Here is a 17,866-nt window from a genome sequence, read left to right on the forward strand (position 1 = left end):
GCCTTGACCTGTGAAGCCATCCCCACCATCAGTGACATAAACATAGCCATCACCTCCAAAAATTTCCTGTTACCCTCTTTTTTTTAATTTTTTTGTTTAAAAACAATATATGGCCTCTTAGCAAATGCTTAAGTATACAATACAATATTGTTAACTGTAGGCACTGTGGTATACAGTAGATTTCTGGGATTTATTCATCAAGTATAACTGAAATTTTATAGCCTTTTTAAGGCCAATGAAAAACTCAAAAGTACTTGGGCAGTGGGCTAGACTCTACTGCCTTAATTGCAATAAGGAAACAAAGACACAGCTTTTCCCTTTACCTTGAATACTTATTCATGCAAGATGAAAAAATCTAACAAGGCTGTTTTGCCTTTCTCTATGGCTTTTTAGGAAATGATGATATGATAAGAGCATGTGTTTTATATATCATCAGCAATTATAAAAATATATTTTCCGCAGAATTCCTCAATTCTGTCTGCTAAACAGGCCGCAGGGACATTAGACAGACAAGGGAATGTACAGAGGCAGCAAGGGGAGGGACGAGAAGAGAGGGGCTGTATAAAGCGTTTATGGCCCTGAATTGTAAGGCTTTTGGAATGAACAAGGTACCTGGGGAGCTACATAGGCACTTGATAGATGTTTAATAATGTGTGTGTGAATGAATGAGTATAATGAAAAAGTTCATCTGTGTGCACAGCCTATAGACCAGATATTCTTGCTAAAGTTCCTGTAAATGGTAAATCTATTGTCAAGAGGAATGCAATGTGGAAAGTAGTGAGTTTAGCACAAGGTGGAAGCTCCAGGCTTGAATCCCTGGTAACTGTGAATCATCAGTATCATCTTCACAGAACAGAGGTCAAAGACTACAGTGTCTGCTTGTTTTTGTTTGTTTGTTTGTTTAATAATGGCATATACATTTTTAAAGTGGTTACCTTTTAAATCATCGTATAAGTATTTATATAATATCCTTAGGGTTGCCTCTTGGCCCAGGAAGCTGAAAACCATATACCATCTGGCTCTTGACAGAAAGAGTTGGCCCACACTGCCTCCGAATATGCAGGGAAATGTTATCAGGATGGATATTGATTTTGGTTTCATTGACAGCAATAGCAAGTAATCTCTGTCATTCACAGCCAACTTAGGAGAATTAGGTCATGTGTGCTATGATTTTCTTTCACCAATTTAAGGAATTTTCCTAAATTATTCATGTTTTTGTTTATACAAGTTTATTCAATAAATATTTATTAAATACTTCTGAGATAGGTAAAGACTACAAAAGGTTGTGTGAGATAAACAAATACAATTTATTTCTGCTCCCTTGAAGTTTTCAGTAGAATAAGGAAGAAATTCTTATGAATATGCTATGTGATAGAAGGAGTAGTGCCTCAAGGGAAGGACAATAAAGGATTATCTCTCTAAGACCTAGAACAGTCACTGCTATTCAGTGAGACTTCCCATCTCTGCCCGGCCTATGTCTAACTTTTCCATTTTGTAAAATGGGAACCTGATGAGAATTAATGTTTATTACTTAATTGGCTTAAGATTTATAACTAGTTCTAAGATATTATTGGAAGACACACTGTATTGGAAATCAAGTGAGCTGAGAGTCACTTGTAATGAATATACCTCCTAGAGAAATCTTTGTCCTATGCTTTGTTTGGTATCTGTAGTAGGGCTTGGCCAGCAAAGGATGTAGGAAACATTCAGTCTACAGAATTTTCAAGATTCTCTCCAGTACTCATGTTCTAGACATTCAGGTATCAACTTGATTCTATGCATTTGAATAATGCATTTTTTGAAGTATTGAAATGGAAGGGTCAGCCATTCCTTGTCCCCCATGTTCAATCCTGAACCACTGTGCAGGCACAGAGAACCAGCAACACTGGCCCCCTCCTGGTGGCGAGGCAGGTCCAAGGTAATAACCACTGTATTCTAGGGAAGTCTCTAATTAGAACGTTTTAGGAAATTGCAGCAACTAATTCATTCATGCAATAACTGCTTTTTAGGTAAGAAACATACTTTTTTCTTCATCTTTTAGTTCCTTTAGGTGAGGGACATATAAATAGTTCCTTCATCCTTGAAGTTTACATAGATCATGCATGTGTTACATATTTAGGGTTCAGAAATCCCCTTATGGTTCTGATATTCCAGAGACACTTCATCCTTACTCCCCAAGTCATCTCCCGTTGAACTTAAATCACCAGTTAATAACATACAGTGTTTAATAAACACTGACCTGAACATTTTAAAGCTCATTGGCTCTCAGTTCCAAAGTTGATATTTCTCTAATCATTATAGGTTTTCCTTCTTGATGTCATTCATGAACTAAGCAGGAAAATATCACTTTTCCGCCGAGACAGGATACAGTAAATATCACAACAAAATGAATGACAGCATTTTAATGAAAACCACTGTTTGGCCTCCGTTTTGAGAAAATTGGACTCATTATAACACAAATGTTTTATCAGTATGGGTCCCCACATCAGACTTCAGTGTCAACCATGAGGTTTGCTGAATTTTTAAGGCTTTCTCTGGACCTGTCAAACCTTTATGGAATTAATCCTTTATATTTGTAACAGCAGTTTCCACAAGATGAATACTTCATTTCCCATGAATCATAATAAAGCTGCTGTGCTTTGTTGGCAGAGTGACCTCTGCGGTCTTTTATCTTCAAGGGAAAAGATTAGACTCTTCCTCTATTTTATGGATAATGAGGTGGGTGGTTGTTAGTCTCTTGACACCTTCAGTAACTGCACCTCTTTGTGGACTCATATAAGCCTGTGATAAACTGATCACAGGGTGATTATAGCAAATCTCTTCATATAAAAAATTTCCTTCTAAATTTAAGAGTAAATTTTTTGTAAGTAGCAAAGTTAATAGGTGTGAACTCATAAACTGCTTAATATTAGAGCTGAAGATACCTAGAAGTTAGCTAGTCCAACATCCTTGTTCTTTTGGTGAGTACATCAATTCCCAGTGGTGTGACCCAGGCTTGGTGAGTGACAGAAGTAGAAAAAGAACTCAGGTCTCCTGACCCCTTGTGCTGAGAGCTTTATTTTGCAACAGACAGTATGCCTTTTTTGCATGTAAATTGCATAAATTGCTCTATTGATCTACTTGGAGTCATCTTTTTTTTTTTTTAACAACCCACATTTAATCCCTCAACAACCCCATGGCTCTACCTTCAATATGGATCCCGAATCTGACCATTTCTTACCACTTCCACGGCAGGGTTTTCATCTAAGTCCCCTCATTTCTCACCTGGATGATGGAAGTAACGTGCTGACCAGTTTCCCTGCTTCTAATGACCCCTGTTCTCAGCACAGCAACCAGGGCGACCTTTTACAATAGGGTTTCTCATCCTTAACATAGTTATGTTTGGGACTGGAGAATTCTCTCTTGTGAGGGGCTGTCCTATGCACTGTAGCCTGTGTAACAGCGTCCCTGGCCTCTCCCCACTAGATGCCAATAGCACCTTCCTAGTTGTCTGGGACATTTGCCAGGTGTCTCCTTGGGGGGCAAAAATCTGAGAACTACTGCTTTAAAATACAAGTTGGACCTTTTCACTTTTTAGTCAAAATGTTCCACTAGGCCTCCATCTTTGTCAGAGTTAAAACAAAGTTCTTTTGTTTGCCTACAAGGTCCTACACACCTCCCAGTGGCCTCTCAACCTAATCTCCTTGAACTCTTCTTCTCCCTCAGACTGATCAGTCTAGTCCCGTAGGTCTCCCTACTGTTCCTGGGAAAGTCCAGTCACACCTCAGGACCTTAGCACACACTCTTCACTCTCTTTACAGAGTTCTTCCCCTAGACACTTGGTCCATGTCTTTTATGGACTGAATGTGTTCCCCCCAAATTCATATGTTGAAGCCCTAACCCCCATTGTGTAATTCAGAGGTGGAGCCTTTGATAGGTAATTGGGTTTGTTTGAGATCATGAGGGTGGAGACCCCATGATGAGATTAGAAGCCTTATAAGAAAGAGAGACCAGAGTGTATACACACTCTCATGGGTGAGTGCTTTCTCTCCCTCTGTTTCTGTCTCTCTTTCTCTCAAATATTATTACAACCATGTGACTAATAAAGCAAATCACTATGAATCAGAAAATGAATCATTTCTTAGAAGGAAATGTACATAAACTTTAACAGTGGCTTTCACCAGGTGAACAGGATTATAGGCAATTATTGTATTTGGTTTTGTGTCCACATTTGCTTATTTGTGTACTGTAAATATAAGTAATCTGATTAAAAGTCCATTAGTCCCCTCAAAATTCCCCTGAAAATTAATGGCATCTTCAAAGCTTGCCTACTCTTCACTGTCATCCAGATGGAGATATTCCTATGTGCTGGGTACCCATTAACTGGTACTTTTTCTAAGTACTCTGAATAGTCTTCCTTATTATTCTCATTGACAGTTGTGCCTACATGAAAAGCTGTTCATCCCTCTACTTTGAGAAAGACTGATGAAAAACACAAGGGGAGGAGAAAGCCAGCTTACATTTAAGCAAAACGAGCAGGGTTAAAGTTTCAAACCCAGGGCAGATTAAGCAACACATCAAAGTTTCTCTTTTAAATGTTAATTTTGCATGAGGCCCAGGGAATGATAACCTAGATGTCATACTGTGTTACCTGTTGAGCTGAAAAAAAAAAAAAAATCCCATTACAATTTGCCCAGTATCACACAGCAAAATCAAGCTGTGGTTTAGAGATTTAGCTCTTAAAGCAGCAAAGGAATGAGGAAGCTACTCTCCCACTCTATCTTGGCCCTTATAGTTTTCCTTTACTATTGGATTTAGCCAGAGGACACTCAAGACAGTTGCCTGGGGCACACACTCCTCACCCTGTAAAAACCTCAGATCTTAGCAAAGCTTCCTCTGCCTTGCGGAAGATGCCATGTGCTCAGCCTGTCTGATGGGGAGCTTCTGTGTGGGCTCACTAAGCAATTTCTGTTGGGACAGTTGCTTCTTGAACTTCATATCTTGTATTTATATTTCTGAGTTTTGCTCCCTGTCTTGTAAGGGGAAGAGAAAAGAAGAATCACAGTGTTAAGAACAAATCGAGTTCAACAACCCTTCTCCATGGATATTTGGTGGTGTTGGACTAGATCAGCAAACGTCCCGAACAAAAATCACTTTTCCTGATTCAATCATGGTAGCTTTCCAAGTGTTCACTCTTCTCTTCAGATATGTGAGAACTGAGCAGAGTAGGATGAAGTCATGTACTATTTGATCACTTTTGCCATGATTTCAAGGAAGTGAATTCATGGGGATACAGTGGAAAATACAGGATGCCCAGTTAAATGTGAATTTTGAGTAAGCAACAAATAATGTTTTCATATAAGTATGTCCTATGCAGTATTTATTTAATATAAGTCTTTAGGACATATTTATATGAAAACATTATTTGTTGTTTACCTGAAATTCAAATATAACTGATACCTTTAATTTTTACTTGCTAAATCTGGCAACTGTAATGGGGGAGGAACTTGAACTGTCCTTTAAAATTTTTAATTCAAATTTTCCACCCATAGCTTCCCTACATTTTAATGATACTTAATACATTGCCATAGTAAAATGTACCTGTATTTCTTACTGGTAAGTCTTCCTTTGCATTATTTAAAGTAAGGAATAAATTCCCCAACATCTAATTCACTTCTAATTCCTGTCTGTTAGTGATAAAAAAAAAAAAAAAGTCTTGAAGTTGAACAGCTTCAAAATATGCTAGTCTCTAGCAAAGCCTGGAATGTACACAATTAAAAAAAAAATACAACTGCATCTTTTGACAATTATTTTTACTTTGTCTCTTATCAAAGTAGAAAAAAAAAGCACCAACACTTCACAGAAACCCCAGTAGTCACTGGTTCTGGTCCTTCAGTGAGATATATTGTCTTGCTCTGGGCTGGCTGACTGTTAAAAGTCTTGCATTAAGATCGAGCAAGTAAAGGACCCCCCACGCTGCAGCAGAGTGAGTGCAATTATGGTTTTGCCCGTCTAGATACTAAACTGAAGTGAGGGGTAGGTCAGCCAAGCAAGTGTCTAGAGTTCCACTGGTTTAAAAGGCTACAATTATACCATGGAGATCACATGTAATGAAAAGAAGTGCAATCTGTTAAAGAAGAATACTATATTTACCAAAACTTTTTTTGAGAGAGGATTGTAGCTATCATAGTTGATCAACAGAAATCTTTTGACAGTTCCTTGTATGAAGAACCAAGGATATCACAAGGAGCACTCTAAACGTTCAATTGACTGGAATTTAAATTTGGCTCAATGGAGTACAGCCATTTGGGGTCCCAACAAAGTACTGGTTACCAAGTGGAAAGCGGAGGTATTGTCAACAATAACCCTCTTCCTTGGCCCTTTCTCCACCTTTCCTTAAGCTTTCGAAGAGAAATGTGCTGCAAATATTAATAAAATATGTGTTGAGAAAATGTTCAGTTATTTGCCTTCCTTGATCATCCCCATAACTTCATCTCCCTACTTAGAAAAAAAAAAAAGAAAAGAAAGAAAGAAAAGAAAAAAGAAGAAGAATTGACCCAAATTATGTACTTTTCCCAAATATGGAAAATTATAACAGGACAGTACAAAGAACACAAGGACCCCTATGCTCTAGTTCAGGGCACCAGATGTTTTGGAGAAGCAGTTGTCAAGATTTAGAGAATATGAAAATCCCCTGGAAGGCTAATTAAACCCTGTGGGACTCTACCCCTAAAGTTACTGATTGGGTAGGTTTGGGGTGGGGCCTGAGATTGTACATTCCTAACAAGTTCCCAGTATTGCTGTTGCTAGTCTGGGAACCGTGGTTTGAGAATCACTGTTTCAGAATTTATATTCTGATATCCTACCCAGTAAAGGTCACATATAGTTAGGGGTTCTTTTAATTCTTGTGTTTTGTTTTGTTTCACTTTGCTTTGCTTTTTAAATTCCCTGTTCCAAACCAAAGTCTCAGAAGCATTATAAACTTTTGTTAGGGCTGAAGTCCAGAGTTATAATTGTACCTGTAATTGGTGTTTGATGACTTAAAAAGGGTATTCTATCATTCATAGAACAATTTTACTTTCCTTCAGTGGAGATGGATTTCCTTAACACAGGAGAAGCAGATGCAGTAACATATATTTCTAAGAAGAGATAATGATGGCAGAGTTTTCTGGGTTAATTACAAAAATTGGGGATCATCCGAATCTCCAAGCATCCCAAAGTGAAAGTTTTGTAATTTGAAATAGATGAAATTTTGCATAGCATGTTCTATGGGGACTTGTACGACATTTTCTAATCTTAAAATCTTTTCAGGAGCTGCTTTTTACTTTCATGCTACTTTTCATAAATTTCTTTTTTTTTTTTTTAGCTTTTATTGCTTTAACCAGAAGATTTTACATTTTGGACTTGGAAAGGACTTTCTGACTCCGTGAGGAATTATTTTTCACACTCAACAATATTTGATATTGTAGATAAAATGTCATACTTTAAAAAAGCCATTCTAAGTTAGCCTGCCTCTGTGACTGAATGGTCTTTGAAATTAACAAGAATATGAGAAGGAGGGCATACACAAAGGAACTTCTGCTAACAGAAAGATTTTTACTATTTCTTTGATTATTTTGGAGAGTTTCTAAAATATATTACAAATCTTTTCTATCTCTAGATACTCAATTAATATAAACTTTGAATAGCCCTGACACTGTTATTTCTGATGTTTATTTATGTCTGACAAAACCAAAGCAAATAAATGTTGATATTTCTCCTTTGGGTCACCCCTCAAGCTCTCCTCTATATCTATATTGGAAAAACATTGAAGGATTTGCTGTGTTATTATGTGCTTATAAAATACGGTCTTTCAGAAGAAGATGAAAATAAAGAATCATGTCCAAGAACAATATGACACTTTATTACTTTTTCTCAGACTGATACAGATAAGAAAAGACCAATGGGTTAAATGCATCTATGGCTCTATGCCTAACTCCTACCCAGAGAAGATCTAGAGATCTTTCCAAGCCAACATTTGGAGGGAAAAGAGGCCCTGAGACTCATTCATTCTAATCATGAACTCTGCTATCAGATTCAACCATTCAGATTTCTTAGGGGATGGTATTTAGGTACTCTCAAATATATTTCTCCAAAATATAATTAATCATGTAATTTTACAGCAGGCCAAAAGATCACTTCTTTTATGAAGCAAGAATGAGAAATGTTACTATTTAAAGAAAGTTTCAACAGAATGACCACTGGCATCTTAAAAAGAAAACCAAACCAAAACAAACAAAAACTTCTCCAGTTGGCTTTCTTCTGGATGAAATCCCCACCATAGTCAATCTAATGTAAAATCCTCTAAAATTGTAACTCTTCAAAAGCATTCTTCTGTTGCTTTCTGAATATTTCTTTTGCTCATTTCCCAGGCGATCTGTCCCCCATCCAACTCTGCCTGCCCAAATTCCAGCCACAACTTTTTGAGCTACAGCCTCCAAAAGTGATTTCTACTTCTTTGTCTTCTTCAGTTTTATCATCTATCTTTCTCTGTTCAAACATTAGATCAGTGTAGTTGATTTCAGATAGGGATTCTTGGATGAAACAATTGGGTAAAAATTATTTCATATTAAAATATGATGTACTGGTAGGCAAAATCCCTCCAGGAGGAGCTAGTACCCTAAGAGAAGAGGAAGGGGGGACAACCCAAATTGGAGTCCGCGTACTGTGTTAGTGGAGCATTTCTTAAGCCCATGTAAGATATCTCCGAAGAGAATGCAAGCAGCTTATGCCTACATAGACTGGAACTTTGAAAAGAAGAACATTGGAGACAAATGTATTGCTTCTCAACAGATTCTATTGGCTTGAGTCCATCTTTTCTAAAAACTAAGTAACTGATGTAAGTTACCTAAAGCAGTGAGATACCTATATTCCTCAGCAATGTATTAAAAATGTAATTGTTGTGCGCCTGGGTGGCTCAGATGGTTAAGCATCTGCCTTTGGCTCAGGTCATGATCCCAGGGTCCTGGGATCGAGTCCCGCATCAGGCTCCCTGCTCAGTGCAGAGCCTGCTTCTCCTTCTCCCTCTGCCATTCCCTCTGCTTGTGCTCTTCTGTCTATCTCTCTGTCAAATAAATAAATAAAATCTTTAAAAAAAATATGTAATTGTTATAAGGAGTACAGAAGCTCAAATTGCCAGCAAAATGCAAGGGTAGTTGTTTTGAAGAAAAGTTAATCTTTATTTAACTTTCCTAAATTATGTACTCACAGCACTGAAAACTGTCATAAACTCCTTGTTTCAGATTAAGTGGATTATTTATTTGTGATAATGGGCACATATACTCATTAGCATGCTGTCATAAACAGCCGCATTCAGTGTATTATGTGTTCTGTGACATAAATAAGGTGTTCATCATGAGATTGTTGTTTAAAATATAGGCCCCGGGAAGAACCAAAAAGCAATAAATGCTTTTTAATATAGTTGTCTGGTCTTGAATTCTAAATTTATTTCTACCCTTTTAATGCCACTTGTATGGAAATTGCAGGTATTACTCTAGTGAAATATCTTGACATTCAAGGACATTGGAACTTCTCTCTGTTTTCCCATCCTTGGTATCTCAAGTTAGGTGTTCACTGACTCGTGTTTCTTTTCTTGTAAAGGAGGGTATCATGTAGACATGGGGGAGTCATTTAGAGCAACATCAGTCTGCATCTGAATAAGCTCAGAGCAAGATTCACTTGATGGATGCCTTCAACCCATACTAGTTCGGAAGGTTTCCAAACTAGATGTTGACTTTAGAGACTGTTTAGTTCAATGCCCTCACTTTACAGATGAAGGAACTGAGATTCTGAGGACTTGAAAGATGTGTTGGAGTCATGGATCTTTAAGTAATAATGCTAAGACCAAGAGCTAAATATTCAGACCCCCAATTTGATATAGTTCCCACTAGAAGAATGGGTGGTAAAAAGTAAGCTGACTACACTAAAATGGTTTTGCGGGGGGAGGAGGAGCTTATTAGGCAGTGAGGGGGCTAGGCTGTATCTTTTGAGAATTTTACCAATATCACTTATGGTAGACTGAAATGCTCACTGCTATTTTATAATTTATATTAATTTGAGCAAAGTTTCAGCTGCTTTCTTTGGGTGAATATTCTCATTGGATAAAATGAGTGTAAGATGATAAATGATGCAGTTCACTGGGTGCACTTCAACAGAGAAGCAAAAGTAACAGACTTCAAATAGAAGGCTTAGAAAAATTGGGTATGACAGGTAACAATACAGAGGAACAGTGAGAAACTGTCCAGCTTTTATTTTCACTGGAAAGCGGGTATATACAAAGTTAAGAAAGAATCCGTCCATTGGAGCTAGTATGGATCAATCCTTTATGGGAATATTGATGATAGGCAATTTAGGTGCCTGCCTTTTAAATGATAGAAAATTAGAAAGTTTACACAAAGTACACACACAAAATTGTTTCCATTACAGAAAAATTAAGGAAGCTAATGAAATTAAGGTTGTTATCCTGAAACACATGAAGGCTAAAACAATTTAGGTGGTATTTTTTAAAGAAATTAAATTCTTCAGAAGAATAAAGGGCTCTTAAAAAGAAATGTCCATCTCCTCTGTATTTTCACACAAAGCAATTCAGGAAAAAAATATGAGATTAAAAAGAAGCAAGAAAATTCAGTTATACTCTAATAACAATTAAATATTAAAAACAAGACACCAAGAGCCACTGTAGAATCCCTAGCCCCAGAGATGGTTAAAAAGGAAATTAAAAGTAATTCAATTTGAATGATTTAGGCATACACCTGTTTGAGCAAAGGGTGAGCCCAATGACCTCCAAAAACCTTGCTAAAGCCTATGATTCAACAACCAAGCATTCTGCTAAAGGCTATGTTGTGAGCCCTGAATATAATATACTTTAACTAATTATACTTGTTTCCTCCCCTCGGGATTCTTAAATGACTTTCTCTTTCTCCTGTTGATTTCTTATGTTTATTTATGTTTATAGAAAAAAAAGAGAGACACTAAATGTAATATAATATTCACTTAGATTTCCTGGCTCATGAGCAACATTCAGATGGAAATTAAGACACTTCAGGGATTTGTGATGTTAGGTAGTAGCATTATTGTCTTGCTTCTGCAAGCAGGGATTTCTTACCTATTTTAAAATTCACCAGAGGTTTGTTCTAAATAACTTTCCCTACAGTGTTCAGAGTTGATTTTTGTTGTTGTTGTTAATGAAACAACATATCTGAGTAGATTTTTTTCAAAAAATTAATGGGTGCTATAATCAAAATGCAGAGATAGAAAAGGTCCCCCAAATCCTAGGGGCACTACTGCTCCCCTACTAAGCATTGTTACTTTAAAATATCCAGTTTTATTTGGAAAATATTAGATTTTTCTGTCTATATTTTTAAGCATTGACTTATAAGTGATGATGGTCATGCCTAGGTTTGTATGAATTTTTAATTTCTCACAATTATTACTTTTTGGGCCAATTGTTTTATTAATTCAGTTAGCTGAATTGGGCATGGTTTTTTTGTTTTTTTTTGTTTGTTTTGTTTTTGTTCCTTTAACAGAATATCATTTATTCTTTGATATTTTTCAAAGACCCCTGCTGTTTTGAAAAAGTTTTGTAAAGAAGAGGCAGGGTATAAAAGCCGGTGATGTCTTTGAATAAGTGAGCATATTTATTTCCCTAATGCTTTCTTGTTCCAGGTTTCCAGATTAAGCCTTTCACATCACTGCACTTCCTGTCAGAGCCTTCCGATGCCGTCACCATGCGGGGAGGAAATGTCCTTCTAAACTGCTCTGCTGAGTCTGACCGAGGAGTCCCGGTTATCAAGTGGAAGAAAGATGGTGTCCACCTGGCCTTGGGAATGGATGAAAGGAAGCAGCAACTTCCAAATGGCTCTCTGTTGATACAAAACATACTTCACTCCAGGCACCATAAGCCAGATGAGGGACTTTACCAATGTGAGGCATCTTTAGGAGATTCTGGGTCAATTATTAGTCGGACAGCGAAAGTTGCAGTAGCAGGTAAGTGGATTCTTCCTTTTTCTCCTCCTCCTTCTTCATCTCTTCGTATTCCTTTTTTGGGGATAAGAAAATCATCTTTGCAGAAACAGTATACATTTTTAAGATAAGGAACAATGGAAAAAAGATATATGCGTATTCCCTCATGGTTTTGACTTACTTTCTCTTTAATTGCTTGGAAAACAGTAGAAGGATCTCAACAACTAACATAGCATTATGAGATTTTTAGAAACAAAGACTATCCCAAGTTGATATACTACCGGTTTCTGGGGGGAGGACTTTTCATTAGTTGAAAAATATTAGAAACAAATTATTTCCTAATTAAGTCCATTTTACAGAATCACTAATGCTGAAATTTTGCAGAGCTTTTTTCCCTTTCTTTCTTTTTTTTTTCTTTTGCCTTCAGAGCAGTGAATTTTAAGTATAATGGCTTGAACTGCAATATATAGATTTCCAAATGAGAAATAAAAATTTGCTATTAAACCAAGAGGGCAGCCATTTGATATGGGTTTTTTTCCCCAGGTCCCATTTCATCTAAAATCTAGAATACTGATAAGAATTAAGACTCATTTTCAGCAATAACATGTGCTAGGACAATTGGACAGAACCACCACTCCAGCACACATTCTTCTACCAGGGTGTGAGGAAGTTAAAATCTGCAAGAGATGTTCTTGTCAGGTGACAGCATAAAAAATTAGATTTTATTGATACGCATTTACTCCAGAAATCCAGTTTCGTGCCACAAAAGAGTATCACAAACCAGACTGTGCCTGAGCAAAGATTTCTTGGGGGGCCGGGTCCTCACCTAGAGATACAGTGGCCAACCATCCTGCTTGAACCGGGACTGAGCTGGTTTTAGCATTTGAAAATACCATGCCCTAAGAACCAAGCCCTCAGTCTCAAGTAAAACTAGAATGGTTGGTCAGCCTACCTGGTGGTATCCTGCCTGCTTTAGCAATGACAGGCTGAAGCACAGTTGCAGAAAGTCCTCTTTACTCAGCAAAAACGTGAGGTGGCATTCTGATCATGCAAACCAAGGCTATCAGCCCCCTGGGTCCTTTGAGTGATGGATGTCTGGAATTTGATTGATGAGCATAAAGTGTAGAGAGGACTGAAAGTCTATGTTAATTATGATTGATTAAAAGGAACAAGTAGAATAAGCCCTGAGGATTAAGGTAAAATCTGCTTTCCCAGAATATTCCAAGGGAAGTGGAAAGGGTGCTAAGGTAGTTCTGCCGATTTGAATGAGCTAGGCTGGTGTTTCGACACCCTATTCTAAAAGGCAGATGCACATGTGCTGTTAATGAAAATGACCCGATGCGCTGTGATTTCAGTTTCCCTGCAATCTAGATTCACTTTTATGTGCTCTGTTTCAGTGGTGAAATGAAGAATGATCCCTTCCCTGTGAGATATTAAAACAAAGTGGCTTCAACTTTCCTATTCTGTAGAAGGATGGGCGGGCCGATTCAGTCACTGAGTTACAATCTAATATTAGATAGTATCATTTCAAGGCAATAAGGCTGTTCACAGCATTTTAAACACTTACCATGCTGTTTGGCAACATGGCATACATCAATGTTATGTCTGTCGAGGTTAAGATTGCCAAACCACTGGAATGCACAAGGGGCATATATCTTCCTTGTAATAAAGACCCTGAGCCTGATTTAATCTCATTTTTAAAGCATTAGCAGTCAATAAACCAGTCACTTCTAAAAGGTAACAGTCAGCTTTGCTTGAGTGAAGAAACAAAACCAAAAAACCCCCCAAAAAACCTGTTTTGTACCCTCAGGTGTGATGTAGAGTCCATTTAAAATAACAATGCCTCTCTTCCATTTTTTGCTTTCTCAAAGTGTCTTTTGAGAAAAAGAAATGTGGCAAATGAAATCTGTCTTTAATCAGTCAGAGCATTTCATGCCGTGATCTTGCCATGCACCGTTCATCCTATTTTCTAGGAACTTCTCACATACTCTTCAAACTCTTAAACCTAAGTGCACACTCAGCTGAAGCAGGAGGGGGGGTAGGAAAGATAAACCAAGGGCTACCATCCCATCCAACATATTATTAACAGTTTCTGTATAAGGCGCCTCTGTGACTCAGTTGGTTGAGCTTCCAACTCTTGATTTCGGCTCGGGTCATGATCTCAGGGTGTGAGATGGAGCCCCCAGTGCTGGACATGGAGCCTGCTTGAGATTCTCTCTTCATCTGTCCCTCTGCCCCTCCTCTCTTCTCTCCCTCTCTCTTAAAAAAAAAAAAAAAAAAAAAAAAAGTCTCAGCATAACAAGCTACTGACTCTTGGCATTCCTGATAATTGCGAGTTCTATCAGTAAGGGCTGTTATTCCATTTGAAAGTGGCATGGCCTGTACTGGCTGAAACTTGGGAATTTTATCTGTATCCAGTTAGCTCTAGTCTAAAATGGTACAGTATTTCTCTGCCATGGATATTTCTGTTTAGCCTTCTAGATTGAGACTTTTAAAGAGAGAAGCAGAGCCAAACTTTATCTGCAAAGCTTCTCCTTCCCTTCTCCTCTCTATACATGTCAGAGCGTTGGACATGTTTAGTAGTTATTCATTAGACATTTGTTTTGCCAGTGAATGCATGGAGCTTTATGCCATATATGGAGTGGTTTCCATTGTCGGGGAGTAAGAATTTCTTTCCCTTTGAAGGGTCCATCCAGCTGGACTAAGAATCAAACTGACATAAAACAGATTAACAGGAGAAAATAGAATTTAATAGCATGCATACAGGGAATCCACACAGACATGGGAATTCCAAAGACACTCAGACAAAATGAGGCATATATGTCATTCTGAACTAAGGAGTAGGGATAGAGGTCTGGGATTTCAGAGGAAAGGAATGTACTTCACAGGGTGATAAGAAGAAGAATAGAAGTTTGGTAATTAGAGGTTTGTCCTGCCATATGGGTGGCAGAAATTTTCAAATAAAATTTATTTCCACTAATAACCCTTGTTCTGGGAAAGACCTCCGATTGAGATTACTCTGTATAATTAAGGGAGGGACAAAAGTTTCTCTTGAGCCCATAGGGTCTCTATTGCTTTCTGCTCAGAATAATCTTCATGCCAAAGTGGTCCATGTTGGGGCAGCTTGCCCTTGGCTCCTACACTGTCAATGTCATCTTTGTTTTCCTCCTCCTCGACTTTTCTCTTTCTTTCTTTTTTTTTTTTTTGTACTCAATGAGATTAAACTTACCTACTTGATGGACAGAGTTGGAATAATTTTATTTATATCTCAGTAGTTGATAAATTATTGGGATAATTTGATTTATATCTCAGTAGTCTATAAATTACTGAACTATTGAGGACTTTGGAAGTAGAAGGTGGACTGCACTGGAATATCCATATGCTACTTAAAAAAATAAAAAAGGCATGAGCCAATTCCTCATTCCTTCCGAAACCCATAACATCAAGATGAGCTTGCATCTGGCCAAGCACATTTTCCCTACTCCAGATGTTGCCGGCTGTCTGAGCCTTTGGATTCTCCTCTGTAAAATCGACATCATAATAACCTACCTCCTAAGGCTGTGCTGGCTTTTAAATAACACTTAGCATGTAAAGCCCTGGTACAGAGTAGATTCTTATTCAATGGCAGCAGTAAGAGTACAAATAGACCTAAAAATGGATATTATGATGTTATTACAATTAGTATTATTAGGAAATGACAATTTTGAATATTCCTTGTGATGATACAGAACATTTTTGGAGGGGTTGGGAGAGAAAGAAATATAGGCTACAAATCCTGAGCTATAAATATTGTCATCTTGGATCAGATATCTGCTTTTGCAATCTACAAGCACAAACTGGCAAGCCTGAATTGAGTTTTTAAAAAGTTGAATCTATGCAGTTTGTTGGCAGGCTGTGCCAAAATCTGTTTGACTACAAGATTCATTTTTCACAACTTGATCTAGTGTTCTGTCCATGAAGCCAATATAATTTGTACTGTTCAGACCAGGAGTTCTAGATCATGCAACAGCTGTTATCATTTCAGAAAAAGATGTCAAGGAATCTTCTCCATGGGGCCTCCTTAATGTCCTTCCAACTGCAAAAGATTCACTGAAGCTGAGTTCACTGGAGTTAGTTGGTCTAGACAGAGAGTTTATCATATCCCCCTCTCCCCTGGGGGACAGGGGAGTCAATGCCAGTGTGGAAGAAAATCATATCACTGCAGAGCTCCTCTGAATAATCATGAAAGTACCATCTTGTTTATTTTCCCTGACACCACCACCACCCATCTGCCACCCAACACACCCACCCAACCACCCAGCTCCTTGCACCCACTACCCCTGCAGGGCTATGGGGGTCACAGTTGGAACCTAAGTGCTACCTCTCCTTGTATTTATTCTCTTGGGGATGCAGTGGGATCTGCTCCTCCTCCTCCTCAGGTAAAGGGATGCTGATTGTAGGGTACGTCATAGAGCATTTGCATCTAGGTAGATTCTTCTTTTGTTAATTTTTAAGCATTTACATCTTGACTATTAAAACTGCTGACTTTTGTATAATATTTTCCTCTTTGTACAGTATATTCATATGCATTAGTTCATAATGCTCAAAAAGGGTCTGTGATACAGATACCCAAATTGATGAGAATAAACTGAAAGAAAGGTAGTGACTATCTACAGGCAGAAACTAGAACCCACATTGTCTAACTCTGGCACATACTTATTCCCTTATCACTTTGCTTCTCAATCTGAGGACTATATATAAGGACACTGTGAATAGTTTCTTACCTAGTCACTTATTTTTAACCAATAAAACTCTCCAAAATATAAACTAAGGGAAAGTAATAGTCATTGTCATAATAATAATAATAATAATACAGTAATAATAGGTTTTATTTATCCATTTAGTCCCTTGAAAATATCAACTCCCTGTGGGAAAACACTGTTTTGGTTGTTTTCTTCTAAAATGAGAGATTTTGCCACCATAGCTATACATTAAATGATGACACATGATAAATCTCTCCTAAAGTATAGAGAACATGTAACTTTAAAAATAAACTTATATATACTCTTTATAGGGGCAAGATTTTTCTTATCTTTTAATCTCTGTAAGTGGTTTTATAATTCAGGCTAAGTTTGCATTTTTTTTTTTCTTTCTGTTCCTTGAAAATCAAGGAAATAAAAGGCCAACTAAATTGCCTTTACTTGAATTGTTATTTCATTCAGGAGCATATTTTTTTTTTCTTCCCTATTACAATAGATGTTTCAAGATGCAAATTGTCACACACTGCTTTTAAATAACACAGGCATTATAATTAAAATTCCCCTGTGTTAAAAAAAAAAATAATTAGTTACTTGAGGAGTTGTTGCAGTGAATTCCCTTCCAGAATGCCTCTCATTTAAATGAGTTATGAAATAATTAGTGAAAGCGTATTATGGTGAGAGAAGCTAGAATCGCCTCAGCTGAATGGAGCATTTTGTGAAATGATAATCTGACCTTTATGTTTTTACTTAAAAGGAAACAGAAAAAGGAGCTTGTCTTAAGAGAAGGGAGAATAAACTACATTGCCTCAGGTCACTAAAATGTTATATAAAGGTAACAGAAAGAAAAATGCTCATATTCCTTTTCTCTACAGGAACAAATATAAGAATCTTGCTTAGAAGGTCAAGTTCATCTGGTCAAGCAGTTTGGAAAATATATCCCAAGGCCCTTGAATACTCTCAAAATTCTATTTTGGGAAGGTGCAGTTACAGAGCAAAGCTTTTTTATTTTAAACCAATAGGCATAGTATTTATTTTCAAACAATAAGTAGGAAAATAAATTGTTCAGACTCCATAATTCTTAATGGTCTTAATTATCTCCAGTTAGCTAAATGTTCCTATTGTTTTGTGGTTAAAACATGAGGGAGAGA

At 37.4% G+C, this 17,866-nt stretch overlaps 1 protein-coding gene across 3 annotated transcripts in view; it reads left to right on the top strand.

Moving 5' to 3' along the window:
- DCC (DCC netrin 1 receptor) overlaps nucleotides 1–17,866 on the top strand; it is a 1,177,272-nt gene that overhangs the window by 409,303 nt on the left and 750,103 nt on the right. For all 3 annotated transcript variants that reach the window (XM_035724067.1, XM_035724068.1, XM_035724069.1), the window contains exon 2: nucleotides 11,683–12,003. In XM_035724067.1, the coding sequence (XP_035579960.1) occupies nucleotides 11,683–12,003 (321 nt within the window). The remainder of the gene's footprint in view (nucleotides 1–11,682; nucleotides 12,004–17,866) is intronic.

Source organism: Zalophus californianus, chromosome 14 (assembly GCF_009762305.2).
Source record: "Zalophus californianus isolate mZalCal1 chromosome 14, mZalCal1.pri.v2, whole genome shotgun sequence".
Lineage (NCBI taxonomy): Eukaryota > Metazoa > Chordata > Mammalia > Carnivora > Otariidae > Zalophus > Zalophus californianus.